This window comes from Mytilus trossulus, chromosome 11 (assembly GCF_036588685.1).
Source record: "Mytilus trossulus isolate FHL-02 chromosome 11, PNRI_Mtr1.1.1.hap1, whole genome shotgun sequence".
In the NCBI taxonomy this organism is placed as follows: Eukaryota; Metazoa; Mollusca; class Bivalvia; order Mytilida; family Mytilidae; genus Mytilus; species Mytilus trossulus.
Genome location: NC_086383.1, coordinates 69,876,463 through 69,895,005, shown reverse-complemented (window position 1 = coordinate 69,895,005; position 18,543 = coordinate 69,876,463). Strand labels below are relative to the sequence as shown.

Here is an 18,543-nt window from a genome sequence, read left to right as displayed (position 1 = left end):
CAACAACGGGTTGTCTGATTTGTCTGAAAAATTTCAGGGCAGATAGATCTCATAAACAATTTTACCCCATGTCAGATTTGCTTTAAATGCTTTGGTTTCAGAGATATAGGCTAAAATCTACATTTTACCCCCTATGTTCTATTTTTAGCCATGGTGGCCATCTTGGTTGGTTGGCCGGGTCATCGGACACATTTTTTAAACTACAAAACCGCAATGATGATTATGGGAAAGTTTGGTTAAATTTGGCCCAGTAGTTTCAGAGGATAAGATTTTTGTAAAAATAAACGGACTATGGACGACAGACGATGGAAAACGGACAAAGGACGACAAGTGGCCAATTGGGCAAGGTGAGCTAGTAATAACCAATAAATTGCTCTGCAGGGCACAGCTTGATACGACCGCAGAGGTTGAACCTTGAACAATGTTTAATTTTGGACCCTTTTGACTTAAATGAGGACCAATTTGATAACGGGCCCAAAAATAATAAATCTGAATACATTGTTAGATTCAGCATATCAAAAAAAAACCAATATATTCAATTTTTGTTGAAATCAAACAAAGTTTAATTTTGGAACCCGATTTGGACCAACTTGAAATCTGGGCCCATAATCAATCAAAGCACTGTAAGCGCTGTAGGAAGTTAACCAAAAACCAAGGCAAACGTAATTATGAACACTGTGCAGAGTTGCTTCCTTTTTTTTTAATTTGAAAGAACAAACATTAAACATTCGTATATTGTCATTTTTGTTTATTTAATGAATTGATTATTAAGTCAAATTAATTAATATTTCATCAAGGTTTTCAAAAGCAATGCATATATATCAATGTACATGACCCCATCTTCACCTAAAGTCCTTGATGTCACTCCATAATAAATGGAATAAAATGACAGGTGATTATAAAACAGAAATGGTCAATCATTCTTGGGCTTTACACTGCTTGAAAAATTTATATGTTTTCTTTAAAATGAGCCATAAATGAAAATTATTATAGGTCCAGAAATAAAATAATTAAAGTAAATTCAATTATTAACCTAGACTCATTTTTTGCATCAATAAGATTTTAAAATAAACAAGAAATAATTGTAACAGGATGCCTTTACGAAGTCTCCCAAACAAAGCTCCCATAATTCGTCATTCCCATGATCGCCTGACATTGGGCAAAGTCCAGAACATATTGGTTTCAGGTTTAGTGAAGTTATATGCATATGTGACCATTTATGTCATTCAAATCTTTTTGAAATGACGAACAGGATTAAATAAGTTGAGGAGTGGGTATCTCGACCGTTTACAAGTTCTCAAACAGGAGGGAGTGGGGTTATCACAGGGACTCCCCATATATTTCATTCGATTTGTTATATTGTCCCATTCATGAATACATATGGTTTAGGGGTGGGGATCTAGACTGTTTACAAGTTATCAAACAGGAAGGGGTATGGTGACCCCAGGGAATCCCCATATATTTCATTTGATTTGTTATATTGTCCCCTTCATGAATATATATGGTTTAGGGGTGGGGATCTCGACCATTTCCAAGTTCTCAAACAGAAGGGGGTGGGGTGACCCAAGGGACTCCCCATATATTTCATTAGATGTGTTATATTGTCCCATACATGAATATATATGGTTAAGGGGTGGGGATCTCGACCATTTACAAGTTCTCAAACTGGAAGGGGTATGGTGACCCCAGGGACTCCCCCTATATTTTATTTTATTTGTTTTATTGTCCCATACATGAATAGATATTGTTAAGGGGTTGGGATCTCAACCATTTTCAAGTTCTCAAACAGGAGGGGGTGGGGTGACCCAAGGGACTCCACTCCCCATATATTTCATTTGATTTGTTATATTGTCCCATAAATGAATATATATGGTTTAGGGGTGGGGATCTCCACCGTTCACAAGGTCTCAAACTGGAAGGGACCCGGGTATGGTGACCCCCAGGAACTCCCCCTATATTTCATTTGATTTGTTTTATTGTCTTATACATGAATACATATGGTTTAGGGGTGGGGATCTCAGCCATTTTCAAGTTCTCAAACAGGAGGGTTTGTGGTGACCTCAGGGACTCCCCATGTATTTCATTTGATTTGTTATATTGTCCCATACATGAATATATATGGTTAAGGGGTGGGGATCTCAACTGTTTACAATTTCTCAAACAGGAGGGGTTGGGGTGACACCAGGGACTCCCCTATATTTCATTTGATTTGTTTTATTGTCTCATACATGAATATATATGGTTTAGTGGTGGGGATCTCGACCGTTTACAAGTTCTCAAACAGGAAGGGGTATGGTGAACCCAGGGACTTCCTCTATATTGCATTTGATTTGTTTTATTGTCTCATACATGCAAACATATGATTTTCTTAGGGGTGGGGATCTCCACCATTTCCAAGTTCTCAACTAGGAAGGGGTGGTGTGACCCTAGGGACTCCCCTATATTTCATTTGATTTTTTTTATTGTCCCATACATGAATATATATGACGCCCGACAAGCAAAAAACGACCCTTATGGCAAAAATTATGAATTATCAGATTTTTAATTAATTAAACAGAAAATACTTATGCCAACACAATGTAAAAAAATTGAAAACGATCGGTGAAAAATTAGTTTAGAAATTTCAATTTTAGTAACGCATAAAATGTGTTGTAACGTAAAATTCAACGTAACGTTGAAATCATACACTTTGATGTTGATTTAAGTTTGTTGCAATTTACTACTTTACTCTTCTCCTGGTGCTTGACAAAATGTAACCTGATATCCCTTCCTAGCATATGGACGATTTTTTTTTATACATGTATAGATGTTCCTACCTAACACGTGCAGTTCTGGCTGCATGAATATCTACAGGACGAGCCAACTTATCGAACTATTATCAAGAACGATGCAGAGTATCTATTTTTTTTATTTTGTGCATTTTTTTTTTCAAAATTAATTTCTGATTTATCATGAGCAACGATGAAATAATGGTACTTTCTGATACCATAGAATAGGTATAATCTAAACAGATAAAATTGGTTTCTAATCTATCCATTTTCTAAGTAGTTTCATCGTTCTCTTGCTTACAATGTTAACCGACTAAACTTATTGATGATGGTTTTTGGGAGAATTCTCTCACATGCGATACAGTATCACAGTTTGATCGTCATTATTTTTTTTAGCTTGACAAAATCTACCAAACGTTTAGTATGACCAAAGGCTTATTTTTTCTAATATTGTCCAGTTACATGTAGCACACATAAAGCCAGATAGTCAGTCATATACCAATTTTTTTCTCCTACAATAACATAACAATAAAGACTTTCGTTTGTTGGATTTCAAATATAAAAGAATTCTTTTTATTTTGGTAGAAATTCCACTGTTATCTAAAATGTAATAAAAAAAAATAACACTGAAGTGTGAACTCCTGATTCTTACAGGGCACTATCTGTTTTTCATGGGGTTCGTGTTGCTCAAACTTAGAATTTCTGTGTTATTTTTTGTATCACTCGTTTGATTTTCAGACATGGTCATCTGAGTTTTCTGTTTATAATTTATGATTGCACGCGTGGTGTTTGTTTATATTTATTTGATATTAAGGATCAACTTGACTCATTTTTACTCTTATTTTAACTTTCTCAGGTTCAGATTGAATCAATTCATATTGCCAGTTAAAACACTTTGTCCATTCAAAATCAAATTGACAATAAAATTAGAAATTAAATATATATTAAAGGAGCTCAATGTCGGAATTTGTCGTGGAAGGTCAGTGTTTTCAACATTTAATCTAAAGGAGTGGAATGTATTTTGCCAATAGGGCGTTTAATACCGGTATTAATTTACAGCCGATTCTATTGAGTGTGAAGGCAAAGGTTATATCTTTGGTTAGCTTGATTCGTGACTAGCTTAACCGTGATGTCATTTTTAGTTCAGGTGAACTACACTCCTTTAAATGTTAACTCATCCGACAGATAACCAATCTATCTGTCTGTTATAAGACCAGGCTACTTCGAAAGGATTGTCGTATACCTTAGCTAACCAAAAAATTATTACCCTTGCCTACAACTCAATGGAATCGGCTGTAGTTAGTGTAATTGTTTCAGATTTTTCATATCGGGGTCTTTTATAGCCAACAATACGGTATGTTTTATCTCAATGCTGAAGGCATATACGTACGACATGGGACTACTTATTATACTAGTATAAGAGTCCCACCTACGACATAAGAATATATAGATGCAAACATTATGTAAGGACAGCAAGGCGACCAGACATTTGTTTATTCTGTTCAGTGGACATATCTAGTCTATAAATGCTCCGTGTTGAAGACCGTACTTTGACCTATAAGGGTTTACCTTTTTAAATTATGACATGAATGGTGAGTTGTTTCATTGACACTCATGCTCATGCTCATCTTCTTATATCTACATCCAGTTCCATTTGTCTGAAATGCTGGTACATATGTGTCAAAAACCGACTGTTTTGATTCACAAGAAGATAACACAATCTGAGGTTCAGAGTCATGTCTGTTATGAGGTACTGTTTGTGGTAAACCATGCAGACTAGCCTATTTTTTCAAATATTGTACCGTATTTGAAAATTCCCTCAAACGTCTATTAAAATTTTGATATTTTCTTTGTATTTCTATTACTGTTGATGTGTTTAATCAAAGATTTTAAACTTGACTCTCGAATACTATAGGTAACAGCAATACATCGACAAACTTACCTGTTGTCAAAAGTTTATGTAAAATTTTGTTCGCTTTCGCTCTCCGTATCTAGAACCGGATTTATCTACGCCTTTTTATTTTAATTTACCCAATAAATACATATCTTTGTCTTCTTTGGATAGTTCATTTCTACATGTATTATCTGCAATGTTATTGTTAAATGAGAACTGCAGCTGTGCAATTTCGTTCGTTTCAGATATATTTCTTGCAACAACAAAAAAATATATACGCATGCAAATGTTTACAAAACAAACTATATCGCACGTTAAACTAAAAGTGATTTAAACGAAAAATAACATTTAAAAACTTTATTAAATAACATTAAAAATATATCTCGAGAGCGAAATTTTAATCTGTCCGTCTTCGTAATAAATATTAACTGTTTTTATGTATTACATGTATTACTATAATTATAATAAGTTTCGCTGGATATCGATACGAAGTGAACTTGAAAATTTCAATATTATGCAAAAGTAAAATAGATCGTTCTTTAACATCTAAAGTATGACATTTCAAGATTGAACCAGATGCTTCGCAGGGCGTAGCTTTATACGACCGCAGAGGTTGAACCCTGAACTGTTGGGGCAAGTATGGACACAGCATTCAAGCTGGATTCAGCTCTAAATTTGGATTGTGATTAAATAGTTGACACAGCATAGGTTTCTGACACAGAATGAATGTGTTCTAATGAACTTAAAATTTTTGTTTTCTCTTGGAGCAATTCACTATGCTGTTCAATATTAATCCTCTCAAAATAATTTTTGAAGAAATTTTCTTTTTATTTATGAAATTTCAAATGAGAAAAATTGAACCCAATTTTTTAATCACATCCCCCTTTCCCTTATTCCAAAACTAATCTCAATTAAAATATTCTAATGGAGTTTGCAACAATAACTACTCATTTAAATACATCATAAAATAAACTGTAAATACAATGTAAAAAAACTGCTTGTTATCACTGAATGGTAAAGATTATTTAAATTTATCAGTTGGTAGTAAAAAGTGAATATACATTGTATATGTAGATTTAAGTTGATTCTGGACAAAGAAAGATAACTCCAATTAAAAAAAATTCTTGCAATAAGATATTTCTTGCTTACTATTTTGGACAAAGAAAGATAACTCTAATTAAAAAAAAATTTGCTATTTCACAATATTGTGAAATTAGATATTTCTTGCCATTGCACAATACTGTGCAATTGAAAAGACTTGCTATTCCACAATACTTAATATAATAATTTTAGATCCTAATTTGGACCAACTTGAAAACTGGGCCCATAATCAAAAATCTAAGTACATGTTTAGATTCAGCATATCAAAGAGGCCCAAGAATTTAATTTTTGTTAAAATCAAACTTAGTTTAATTTTGGACTCTTTGGACCTTAATGTAGGCCAATTTGAAAACGGGACCAAAAATGAAAAATCTACATACACAGTTAGATTTGGCATATCAAAGAACCCCATTTATTCAATTTTTGATGAAATCAAAAAAGTTTAATTTTGGACCCCGATTTGGGCCAACTTGAAAACTGGGCCAATAATAAAAAATATAAGTTCATTTTTAGATTCAGCATATCAAAGAACCCCAAGGATTCAATTTTTGTTAAAATCAAACTAAGTTTAATTTTGGACCCTTTGGACCTTAATGTAGACCAATTTGAAAACGGGACCAAAAGTTAAGAATCTACATACACAGTTAGATTCGGCATATCAAAGAACCCCAATTATTCAATTTTGATGAAATCAAACAAAGTTTAATTTTGGACCCTTTGGGCCCCTTTTTCCTAAACTGTTTGGACCAAAACTCCCAAAATCAATACCAACTTTCCTTTTATGATCATTAACCTTTTGTTTAAATTTCATAGATTTCTATTTACTTATTCTAACGTTATGGTGCGAAAACCAAGAAAAATGCTTATTTGGGTCCCTTTTTGGCCCCTAATTCCAAAACTGTTTGGATCTAAACTCCCAAAATCAATACCAATCTTCCTTTTTTGGTCATAAACATTATATTTAAATTTCATTGATTTCTATTTACTTAAACTAAAGTTATTGTGCGAAAACCCAGAATAATGCTTATTTGGGCCCTTTTCTGGCCCCTAATTCCTGAACTGTTACAACCAAAACTCCCAAAATCAATCCCAACCTTTCTTTTGTGGTCATCAACCTTGTGTCAAAATTTCATAGATTTCTATTAACTTAAACTTAAGTTATAGTGCGAAAACCAAGAAAATGCTTATTTGGGCCCTTTTTGGCCCCTAATTCCTAAAATGTTGGGACCAAAACTCCCAAAATCAATACCAACCTTCCTTTTATGGTCATAAACCTTGTGTTAAAATTTCATAGATTTCTATTCACTTTTACTAAAGTTAGAGTGCGAAAACTAAAAGTATTCGGACGACGACGACGACGACGACAACGACGACGACAACGACCACGCAGACGACGACGCCAACGTGATAGCAATATACGACGAAATTTTTTTCAAAATTTGCGGTCGTATAAAAAAATATGAAGAACAAAAGATTATTTGATGTGATCTAAGTATATGGTGTTTTTTTCAGCTTGTGCTGCCTCAATTAGTCCTTGCTTCATGTTTACAGATCATTGTAATATATCCATCATCATCTTTTTTGAAAATTAACGCAACATTGCAAAATTGCAATTGTTTCTGTTTCTGCTTCTGATTTTTACATGGCGTTTAAAAATGCCATTGAAAGTTTATTATCGGATTGTAAACCTTATCTATCCGTTAATTAAGAGATTTACACGATGGGTGATACAGTCAGTGACTTCTGATCATTAAGTCAAAAACATCAATTTAAAAATTGTCTTCTCGTCGTTGTATAACCTTTCGTACTGGAGTTGCATATTTATTTCAACAAAGTTAACAACTCAATTTAAGTCAAACAATATCCCGCATCTCGTTTTATTCACAATCAAAGAAAATTAAGACAAATGAAATTGAACTGCAACCATTAAATAATATACATATATTTGACAACATTGTAACAATGATTAACCAGCTTAAGCAATCTCGTGTATGCATCCAAAATTGTTAATCATTTTTCGAATAAGCTCAAACCTCTAGCATCTTTTATTTTCGTTGTTTTGTTTCTTCATGGCCTACCACACAGACCATTTAAGAATAAAAGATTAAAAGATTATTTTTCGAATGGAAGCAGAACACCTATATTTTGTTCACTTTTAGAAAATGTAAAACAATAATTACGATAAAAGTGAATAAAATTGAGAAAGGAAAATTAATGGGTGATGAATCTGAAAACGCATTGCACGATATAACTGAATTATATAAACCCTGAAACCGAATCATAGAAATCCTTGTAATGCGACGAAAATATTCATGGGAAAAACGAATGGACTGAAGGATGAATTGACTAAAGGACAGACAGAGGTAAAACAGTATACCCCCACTTTTTTATAAAGTGAGTGATATAATTATGAACTGATATTTGTTTCATACTTACAGTTTTAAACGCATTGCAAATTTGTATGCCCCACCTACGATAGTAGAGGGTCATTATGTTTTCTGGTCTGTAAGTCCGTCGTTCGTTCGTTCGTCGTACTGTTCGTTCGTCCCAGTTCAGGTTATAGTTTTTGGCCAAGGTATTTTTTTATGAAGTTGAAGTCCGATCAACTTGAAACTTAGTACACAGTCATGTTCCCTATGATATAATCTTTCTAATTTCAAAGCCAAATTAGAGTTTTTAGCAGATTTTCACGGTCCACTGAACATGGAAAATTATAGTGGGAGTGGGGCATCCGTGTACTTGGGACACATTCTTGTTTGATATATTTTCTGATAAAACAGTCATAGAATGTTTTCATTTGAACAAATGGTTTGTTGTTTTATGTACAGTAGTTAATATTGCGGATTAAAGCGTGGCAAAATAAAAGACGAAAAATTTCAGACAGACTTTCTTCTCTGTCGTACTTAATTTCTTGTAAGCAAACTCTCTCGTGTGATTGACAATATAAGATTTTCCTTAGTTCGCATGCATAATGATGTTGTGCCAAATATTAGATTATTTTCTTGGGTTCTTCATACAATAACTTGCCGTATTAAAAGTATAAAAGAAATCTAGCTGCGGAAAAAAACCTTTTAGTGTTTTTTAGAAAATATTTAAGTGGGTTTTTTTCACACAACATTGGTATTATTTATATATTGTAGAAGGTTAATACGTAAATCATCACATATCGTGGTACTATGTCATAATGAGACTTTCTGATGTGTGGGATTTTATTATATTGTTTATAAATCATTCCTCTCAAGACAGTAAGAATATACAGCGTGTCAAAACAAGCATTTGAAAAGTTTTAATAGAAATTTATCACAAAATTAAATTTTAAATCGTAAATACGGCATTATTTTACAGAAGTATTTAAATGTATTAATATAAGAATAGACTGTTCTGCTCACATGGATAACGCTAATTAATAGTATGTTTAGAAAAAATATTTCAATTTCAACGTGCAATTTATCGGTTTGTTCTACGTTACATTCTAGAGTTGACTACCGATAACGACGTCAAATGCGATAAGGGTGGTTTTTGCTTGACGGGCGTCAATTATGGTTTAGGGGTGGGGATCTCTACCATTTCCACGTTCTCAAACAGGAGGGGGTGGGGGGACTAAAGGGACTCCCCATATATACCATTTCATTTTTTGTATTGTCCCATACATTTAATGTATATGGTTAAGGGGTGGGGATCTCAACTATTTACATGTTCTCAAACAGTAGGGGGTGGGGTGACACCAGGGACCCCCACACATTATTTTCGTTTGATTTGTTTTATTGTCCCATACAAGTATATATATGGGTTAGGGGTCGGGATCTCGACCGTTTACAAGTTCTCAAACAGGAAGGGGTATGGTGACCCAAATGACTCCCTCTATATTACATTTCTTTGTTTTATTGTCTTATACATGAATACATATGGTTTAGGGGTGGGGATCTCAACCATTTCCAAGTTCTCAAACAGGAAGGAGTTGGTGACCCCAGGACTCCCCATGTATTTCATTCGATTTGTTATATTGTCCCATACATGAATATATATGGTTTAGTGTGGGGATCTCGACTGTTTACAATTTCTAAAATAGGAGGGGGTGGGGTGACCCCAGGGACTCCCCTATTTTTCATTTGATTTGTTTTATTGTCCCATACATGAATATATATGGTTTAGGGGTGGGGATCTTGACCAATTCCAAGTTCTCAAACAGGTGGAGGTAGGAGGACCCTAGGGACTCCCCATATATTCCATTTAATTGTTTGTACTGTCCCATACATGAATGTCTTTGGTTAAGGGGTGGGGATCTCGACCGTTTACAAATTATCAAACAGAAGGGGTGGGGAGACACCGGTGGCTCCCCCAAATTATTTTCATTTGATTTGTTTTATTGTCCCATACAAGTATACATATGGGTTAGGGGTTGGGATCATGATTGTTTACAAGATAAAAGCACATTTTCAAATTGAAGGGGTTGGGACGATCCCCAGAGACTCATCCTATATTTTATTTGATTTGTTTTATTGTCCTGTTCTTATAACTGAAGAGTGCATGTGTCTATTATTACTGTTTTGAGAAATAGACATTTGAAAATTTAAAAAAACAAAAGCTCATAGGGTTCTTCAGTTAAGGTAGCACAGTACAATTTTTTTTACTTCCAATCAATAACCTTTACAATGCTGTAACTTTCTTATGAACGCATGCAAAATAATAAAAGAGGTATATATAGATAGATAAAAGATTAAACTTTTAAATGAATGCAATATTTTTAATATGCAATCATTATTAAATCAATTAATATGTAATTAGTGGCAAAATCTCGGTCAGTTCACTTGAACAAATTTAGCTCTTTCATTTTAACGAAATCTTAATCAACACATACATCATGGGCTTCAAATGGGTGTCTCAAATTGTCCCTATGGTATTTCATTCTCTCTTAAATCTCTAATTAGTGTGAACATCCTAACCACATAAAAGAAGATAATGTTTAATTAGGTGTAAAATTTGTTCTATACATTCTATCTGAAATCTGACACCCTTTTGTGGATAATGGCCATAGGAACAACATATAATAAAATCAATTCTCTAGGAATACCTATGAAAATCTAAGTACATGTTTAGATTCAGCATATCAAAGAACCCCAAGAATTCAATTTTTGTTAAAATCAAACTAAGTTTAATTTTGGACCCTTTGGACCTCAATGTGAACCAATCTAAAAATCAGGCCCAAAATCCAAAAAATTAATACACGGTTAGATTCAGCATATCAAAGAACCCAATATATTCATTTTTTGTTGAAATCAAACAAAGTTTAATTTTGGACCCCGATTTGGACCAACTTGAAAACTGGGCCCATATTTGAAAATCTAAATACATGTTTTAAAGATTCAGCATATCAAAGAATTCCAATAATTCAATTTTTGATGAAATCAAACAAAGTTTAATTTGGTCCCTTTGGACCTCATTGTATACCAATTTAAAAACGGGGCCCAAAATCCAAAAAAATAATGCATGGTTAGATTCAGCATATTAAAGAACCCCAAGAATTCAAGAATAAAACCTCATTTAAATTGGTAAAGCTGATCAAATAGCTGTTAAGTTTCTATCTATCTTCCTTAGGTTTTGCTGAAAACACTTTAGAGGGTAAAAAAAAAACCATTCAAGGGCAATCACTCCTATAAAGAGTGACAGTCAACTAACTATATCGGCAACATTTTACTTGTTAGTTAATCTTGTCTTGTTGATCATCTTTAATAATTTAGGTTTCTATATATCTATTATATTTTTTAAGATGTATGGCAAAAACACGAAAAATTGGTAAAAATCGGCATCAAAAGGCAAAAACTTAATAAAGAGTCAACTGACAATTTTGACATTGCTGATGTATTTGTAGATCCTTTCTTACTGATCATTTTTTGCAATTTAAAGTTTCTCTCAGCTGTCAATTACAGTTTTCAAGATAAAACACAAAAAAGAAAACAAATGGTAGAATTTGTCAAATAAGGTCAATAACTCACATGAGAAGTTGTCCGACAGTTTTGACGTATATGGACAATTGGTAGAGCTCAACATACTGAACATGTTTGCTCCTGTCAGATTTTCTTTATAACAGTCTTCAAAATAAAAGACAACACTTGCATTTTACCCATATGTTCTATTTTTAGTCATGTCAGCCATCTTTGTTGGCAAGTTGGGTCATCAGACACATCTTTTAAATGAAATACCCAAATGATGACTGTGGTAAAGTTTGGTTAAATTTGTTCCAGTGGTTTCAGAGGAGAAGATTTTTGTAAATTTTAACGGACGCCAAGTGATTAGAAAAGCTAATAAAGAGCTGTGCCATGAGCACTTGATACGCCTGTCACCTTTTCAAAGAATAAAATTTAATAACTCCTCAATGTCATCAGAAATTTATAAAATAACTAAAGGGAGGTTACATCAATAAATATAAACCAGTCATCAAAGTTTCATGAAAACTGCTGAAAGCCCTTTTGAGTTATTGTCAGAAAACTGGAAAATCACCCTTTTTTAATGAATAAAATCCCATAACTCGGAAAGGTAAAATATAAAATATAAAAAAATTACAAGGTTTTGAAAACTGATCAAAGCATATTTGAGTTATTGTTACAAAACTGCCGCAACCTTTAATATGTGTACACCCTATCAACACCCTCTATATCTGTTCACCTCCTCTACACCCTCCTATATCTGTATACTCAATCCACAACCTCCTCTATCTATATACCCCATTCACACCATCCTGTATCTGTACCAATCCACACCCACCTATATATGTATACCCTATCCACACCCTCCTATATCTGTAAACCCCTATCCACAACCTCCTATATCTGTATACCCCATCCACACCCTCCTATATCTGTATAACCCATCCTTACCCTCCTATATCTGTAAACCCTATCCACAACCTCCGATATCTGTATACCCAATCTACACCCTCTACCTGTATACCCCATTCACACCCTATTACATTTGTAAACCTCATCTACACCCTCTTACATCTGTATACCCCATCCACACCCTCCTATGTCTGTATACACTATCCAAATTCTCCTATATATATGTATAGCCCATCCGCTGTTGAGATTGTCGCTGGCACATATCATCCGTACTATTGTACTTGTCCATTTTCAATGTCATATTGTCAGTGACGTCGCCATGGGTGGAAATACATATGTTGTATATAAGTGTAATGGCTAAACAGTTGTCTTTACATACATTGCCTTAATTATCATCTATATATACACCCTCCTATGTTTGTATAGCCCATACACATCCTCCTATATCTGTATACCCCATCCACATCCCCCTATATATGTATACCCCATCCACATCCTTCTATATATTTATACCAAATCCACAATTTCCTATATCTGTATACCCTATCCACACCCTCCTGTATCTGTATACCCCATCCATACCCACCTATATCTGTATACCCCATGTACACCCTCCTATATCTGTATACCCCATCCACATCCTCCTATATCTGTATACCCATCCATACCCTCCTATATCTATATTCCCCATCCTTACCCTCCTATATTTGTACACCCAACCATACCCTCCTATATCTATATTCCCCATCCTTACCCTCCTATATATTTGTATACCCTATCTATACCCTCCTATATCTTTAAATTGTTATTATACAGCATTTTATAGTTTTTAGTGTTATCACTGGTATTGTTTAAATAAGGACATAAACATGATAAATAAATTATGACATTACACAGCTTGAATACACCCACCTATATCTTTATATTGTTCTTTTTCAGCATTTTTTGTATCTCTGCTACTAGACAGCTTGAATACAGGAATTTGAAGTAAAAATATAGTCTTAATAGGATCATCTCTTTCAAATTATTTTCAAAGTGCCAACACAATATAAAATTATTAAACAATTTTATTTCCTCCTTATTGAACATACAAATATTGTCTAGTAATTAGTCTTTGTTATGATTGTCATGACAACGGATTGGTGTAAGTTTTGTTTGACAAGTTGTGTGTTTACACTGACTTTAATTAACTTGTGTTTTATAGTAAAATTTAGCCATTCAAGTCTACAAACTATTTTCATAGTTTTAAGTCCAATTTAAATAATCATATGACTTTTAACTATAGCCTTTACACAGAATCCAACCATATCTTATACATCATTTTAGTGATTCATTACTTAATAGTTGAACACTGGGCAAATACTATAAAATATTACCTCATGTGTTTTAATCAAGGGACTGGCACCTCCTTGTTCTACCAGATATTGTGTGGTCTGTAGATATCCCTCCCTAGCAGCCAAATGTAAAGCTGTGTATCCATCATCCTATAATATAACCAAATAACATGTAACTATAATGTACAATACTTTGTTATCAATATCAATAATATACAACATATCCTACAACTGACATTAAAACTTGTCTGATAAACCTGATATCTTAAAAAAATATTTTTTTCAAGAAATGTGTAAAATAATTATATCAATGGATTCAGTAGAACAAAACAAGTAAAATGAGACCCCACTTTATATGATTCTTACACATATTTGTTTATTAAAACTGTCTAATTAACAACATGATTTTGTGTAGATTCAGTATAATTATTCATTTAAATGAAATATTTTTTGAAAAGAAACATGAAAAAAGTAGTATTTTCTGATTCAGAACAATAATACGAGTAAAATGAGACCCCACTTTATATAATTATTACAAATATTTGTTCATTAAACCTGTCTAATTAACAACATGATTTAGTGTAGATTAATAGTAATGTGATCAGACTAAGTAGATAACATACATCTGTGATGTCGATCTTACATCCTGTATCAATGAGGAGTCTACAGATCTCCAGGTGTCTTCCCCTGGCAGCAAACATTAATGCTGTCCATCCATCCTCCTGGAATAATACAACTGTCTTCAAAACTTGTCTGATAAACTGGACAATGTTGTGTAATAAATATAAACTAGATATATATCACATGAATCAGTGGTCAAAACTGAATACAATGACCAGTCATACTTGTATTTATATTCTACATAAACAACAAATAAACGTGTTTTGTTGTGAAATGTCAAAACTTCCATTAAACCTGATATCTTAAAAAAAATTTTTTTTCAAGAAATGTTTAAAATAATTATATCAATGGATTCAGTAGAACAAAACAAACAAAATGAGACCCCACTTTATATGATTCTTACACATATTTGTTTGTTAAAACTGTCTAATTAACAACAGGAATTAGTGTAGATTCAGTATAATTATTCATTTTAATAAAATATCTTTTTTTAGGAACATGAAAAGTAGTAATATTTTCTAATTCAGAACAATAATATGAGTAAAATGAGACCCCACTTGATATAATTATTACAAATATTTGTTCATTAAAACTGTCTAATTAACAACAGGAATTAGTGTAGATTTAGTATAATTATTCATTTTAATCAAATATCTTTTTTTAGGAACATGAAAAGTAGTAATATTTTCTAATTCAGAACAATAATATGAGTAAAATGAGACCCCACTTGATATAATTATTACAAATATTTGTTCATTAAAACTGTCTAATAAACAACAGGAATTAGTGTAGATTTAGTATAATTATTCATTTAATAAAATATCTTTTTTTAGGAACCTGAAAAGTAGTAATATTTTCTAATTCAGAACAATAATATGAGTAAAATGAGACCCCACTTGATATAATTATTACAAATATTAGTTCATTAAAACTGTCTAATTAACAACATGATTTAGTGTAGATTAATAGTAATGTGATCAGACTAAGTAGATAACATACTGCTGTGATGTCGATCTTACATCCTGTATCAATGAGAAGACGACAGATCTCCAGGTGTCCTCTACTGGCAGCCTTCATTAATGCGGTGTCTCCATCATCCTGGAATAATACAACTGACCTCAAAACTTGTCTGATAAACTGGACAATGTTGTGTTATAAATATAAACAAAATATATATCACATGAATCAGTGGTCAAAACTCAATAAAATGACCAGTCATACTTGTATTTATATTGTATATAAACAATAAATAAACATGTTTTGTTGAGAAATGTCAAAACTTCCATTAAACCTGATATCTTAAAAAAATATTTTTTTCAAGAAATGTGTAAAATAATTATATCAATGTATTCAGTAGAACAAAACAAGAAAAATGAGACCCCACTTTATAAGATTCTTACAAATATTTGTTCATTAAAACTGTCTAATTAACAACATGATTTAGTGTAGATTCAGTATGTTATTGCCAAAAGAATTCACTACAAATCCAAATGTTGATAAATTTCATGCTTTGTTTAACTCAGACAATTATAATGTAATATTCAAAGCTGCAAAATTTTGTAAAATCATACTTTCTTTAGTAAAATGATTGAAGTTACTGTTTATATAATATGTTCGTCTTCCATATATTTGGAAATGTATATCATGTATATATGTTAACTTGTTCATTTAATCAACCTATTTTGTTATATTGTGTTAAATTGTATTCAATTGTATTTGTTCACATACCCTGGTTAAGGGTCTTGAGAAATAAAAACTTGAAACTTGAAACTTGTATAACTATTCATTTTATTAAAACAAAAATTTTAAGAAACATGAAAAGGAGTAATATTTTCTGATTCAGAACAATAATATGAGTAAAATGAGACCCCACTTTATATAATTATTACAAATATTTGTTCATTAAAACTGTCTAATTAACAACATGATTTAGTGTAGATTAATAGTAATGTGATCAGACTAAGAAGATAACATACGTCTGTGATGTCAATCTTACATCCTGTATCAATGAGGAGTCTACAGATCTCCAGGTGTCCTTCACTGGCAGCATACATTAATGCTGTCCATCCTCCCTCCTGGAATAATACAACTGACATTAAAACTTGTCTGATAAACTGGACAATGTTGTGTTATAAATATAAACTAAATATATATCACATGAATCAGTGGTCAAAACTGAATAAAATGACCAGTCACACTTGTATTTATATTGATCATAAACAACAAATAAAGAACATGTTTTTGTGTGAGATGTCAAAACTTTCATCAGAACTGTCATGTATTAATTTTTTTTAGTTTTTTTTTAAGAAATGAATTAAATATTTATATCAATGGATTCATTACAATTCTCTGAGTAAAATGACATCTCACTTTATATAATCCTAACAAGTATTTGTTCATATAATTATTAAATCTGTCTGATTAACATGATTCAGAATAATGATCAATTTTTTAAAAAGTAACTTTTTCAAAGAAATATGAAAAATAGTTACATTCCCTGATTTAGCACCAGGAGACAAACAAAATGAGACCCCACTTTATATGATTCTTACAAATATTTGTTGTCCATTCAACCTGTCTAATTAACAACATAATTTTGTATATATTAAGGAATGTGGTCAAAGTGAAGCAATAACATACATGTGTGATATTTGTTTTACACCCGCTGTAAACCTTGGTGTAAAAAAAGTTCTTGTATAAATATTCAAAGTAAGAACTTTATCAACTATAATTCAAAACAAACCAAAAACAATTAATGAGAGAAAAAAAATACCTTCACATACTCTTTTTCTCTCATTTAAACTGTTAAATTAAAAACAGATTTTGATTTAATATCGAATTCAGTATAATGATATAAATATCAGTTTCCATACAGATATATTATTATATTATGTTCTAATGTACAATCTGTTATGATCTGAAGTAACTTGTAGTTATGTGTTTTATACTGCTTATATATAAAATCTGTTATGTTCTCAAGTAGCTTGTAGTTATGTGTTTTATACTGCTTGTGTACAATCTGTTATGTTCTGAGGTAACTTGCAGTTGTGTGTTTTATACTGCTTATATATAAAATCTGTTATGTTCTCAAGTAGCTTGTAGTTATGTGTTTTATACTGCTTGTGTACAATCTGTCTGCGCTCATTGCCTATGTAAAATTTAAAATTGTTTATAATCCAGGTACTTTGGATAACTATTGTATGCACATTGAACGACAAATTTATGTGACGTATATAATTTTTCTGACGTCAGACACTCAAATCAATCCATGTGTTCGTAGATAGTAGATGTTGTTGTGTCCTGTTAAATTGTTATACGATGATGACTGATGTTCCCATATTTTGACTATTTTATTGATTGTGACTGTTTATTTAACGCATCATGTAAATGTAACGGAATTTGATGAGACTGTTATTAAAGTGAGAGGGTTAGCGCTATAGAACCAGGTTTAATCCACCATTTTCTACATTTGAAAATGCCTGTACCAAGTCAGGAATATGACAGTTCTTGTCCATTCGTTTTTGATGCGTTTTGTTTTTTGATTTTGCCATGTGATTATGGACTTTCCAAATTGATTTTCCTCTGAGTTCAGTATTTTTGTGATTTTACTTTTTATGTTCTGAGGTAACTTGCAGTTGTGTGTTTTATACTGCTTATATATAAAATCTGTTATGTTCTCAAGTAGCTTGTAGTTATGTGTTTTATACTGCTTGTGTATAATCTGTTATGTTCTGAAGTAACTTGTGTTTTATACTGCTTATATATAAAATCTGTTATGTTCTCAAGTAGCTTGTAGCTGTGAGTTTTATATTTTTTATGTACAAATTATTCTTGTTATGTTCTGAGGTAACTTGTTGTTATGTTTTATACTGCTTGTGTGCAATCTGTTATGTTCTAAGGTAACTTGCAGTTGTATATTTATACTGCTTATGTACAATCTGTTATGTTCTGAAGTAACTTGCAGTTGTGTGTTTTATACTGCTTATATA

General features: G+C 32.2%; 1 protein-coding gene across 1 annotated transcript in view; it reads right to left on the bottom strand.

Annotated features, from left to right (window-relative positions):
• Positions 1 to 17,351, bottom strand: part of LOC134690272 (uncharacterized) — a 46,188-nt gene extending 28,837 nt beyond the window's left edge. Inside the window, exons 1-4 of the mRNA XM_063550249.1 lie at positions 17,328 to 17,351; positions 16,531 to 16,629; positions 14,557 to 14,655; positions 13,976 to 14,083 (exon numbers count right to left, since the gene is read on the bottom strand). Coding sequence (XP_063406319.1) covers positions 13,976 to 14,083; positions 14,557 to 14,655; positions 16,531 to 16,629; positions 17,328 to 17,351 — 330 coding nt within the window. The remainder of the gene's footprint in view (positions 1 to 13,975; positions 14,084 to 14,556; positions 14,656 to 16,530; positions 16,630 to 17,327) is intronic.
• Positions 17,352 to 18,543: the final 1,192 nt, after the last annotated feature.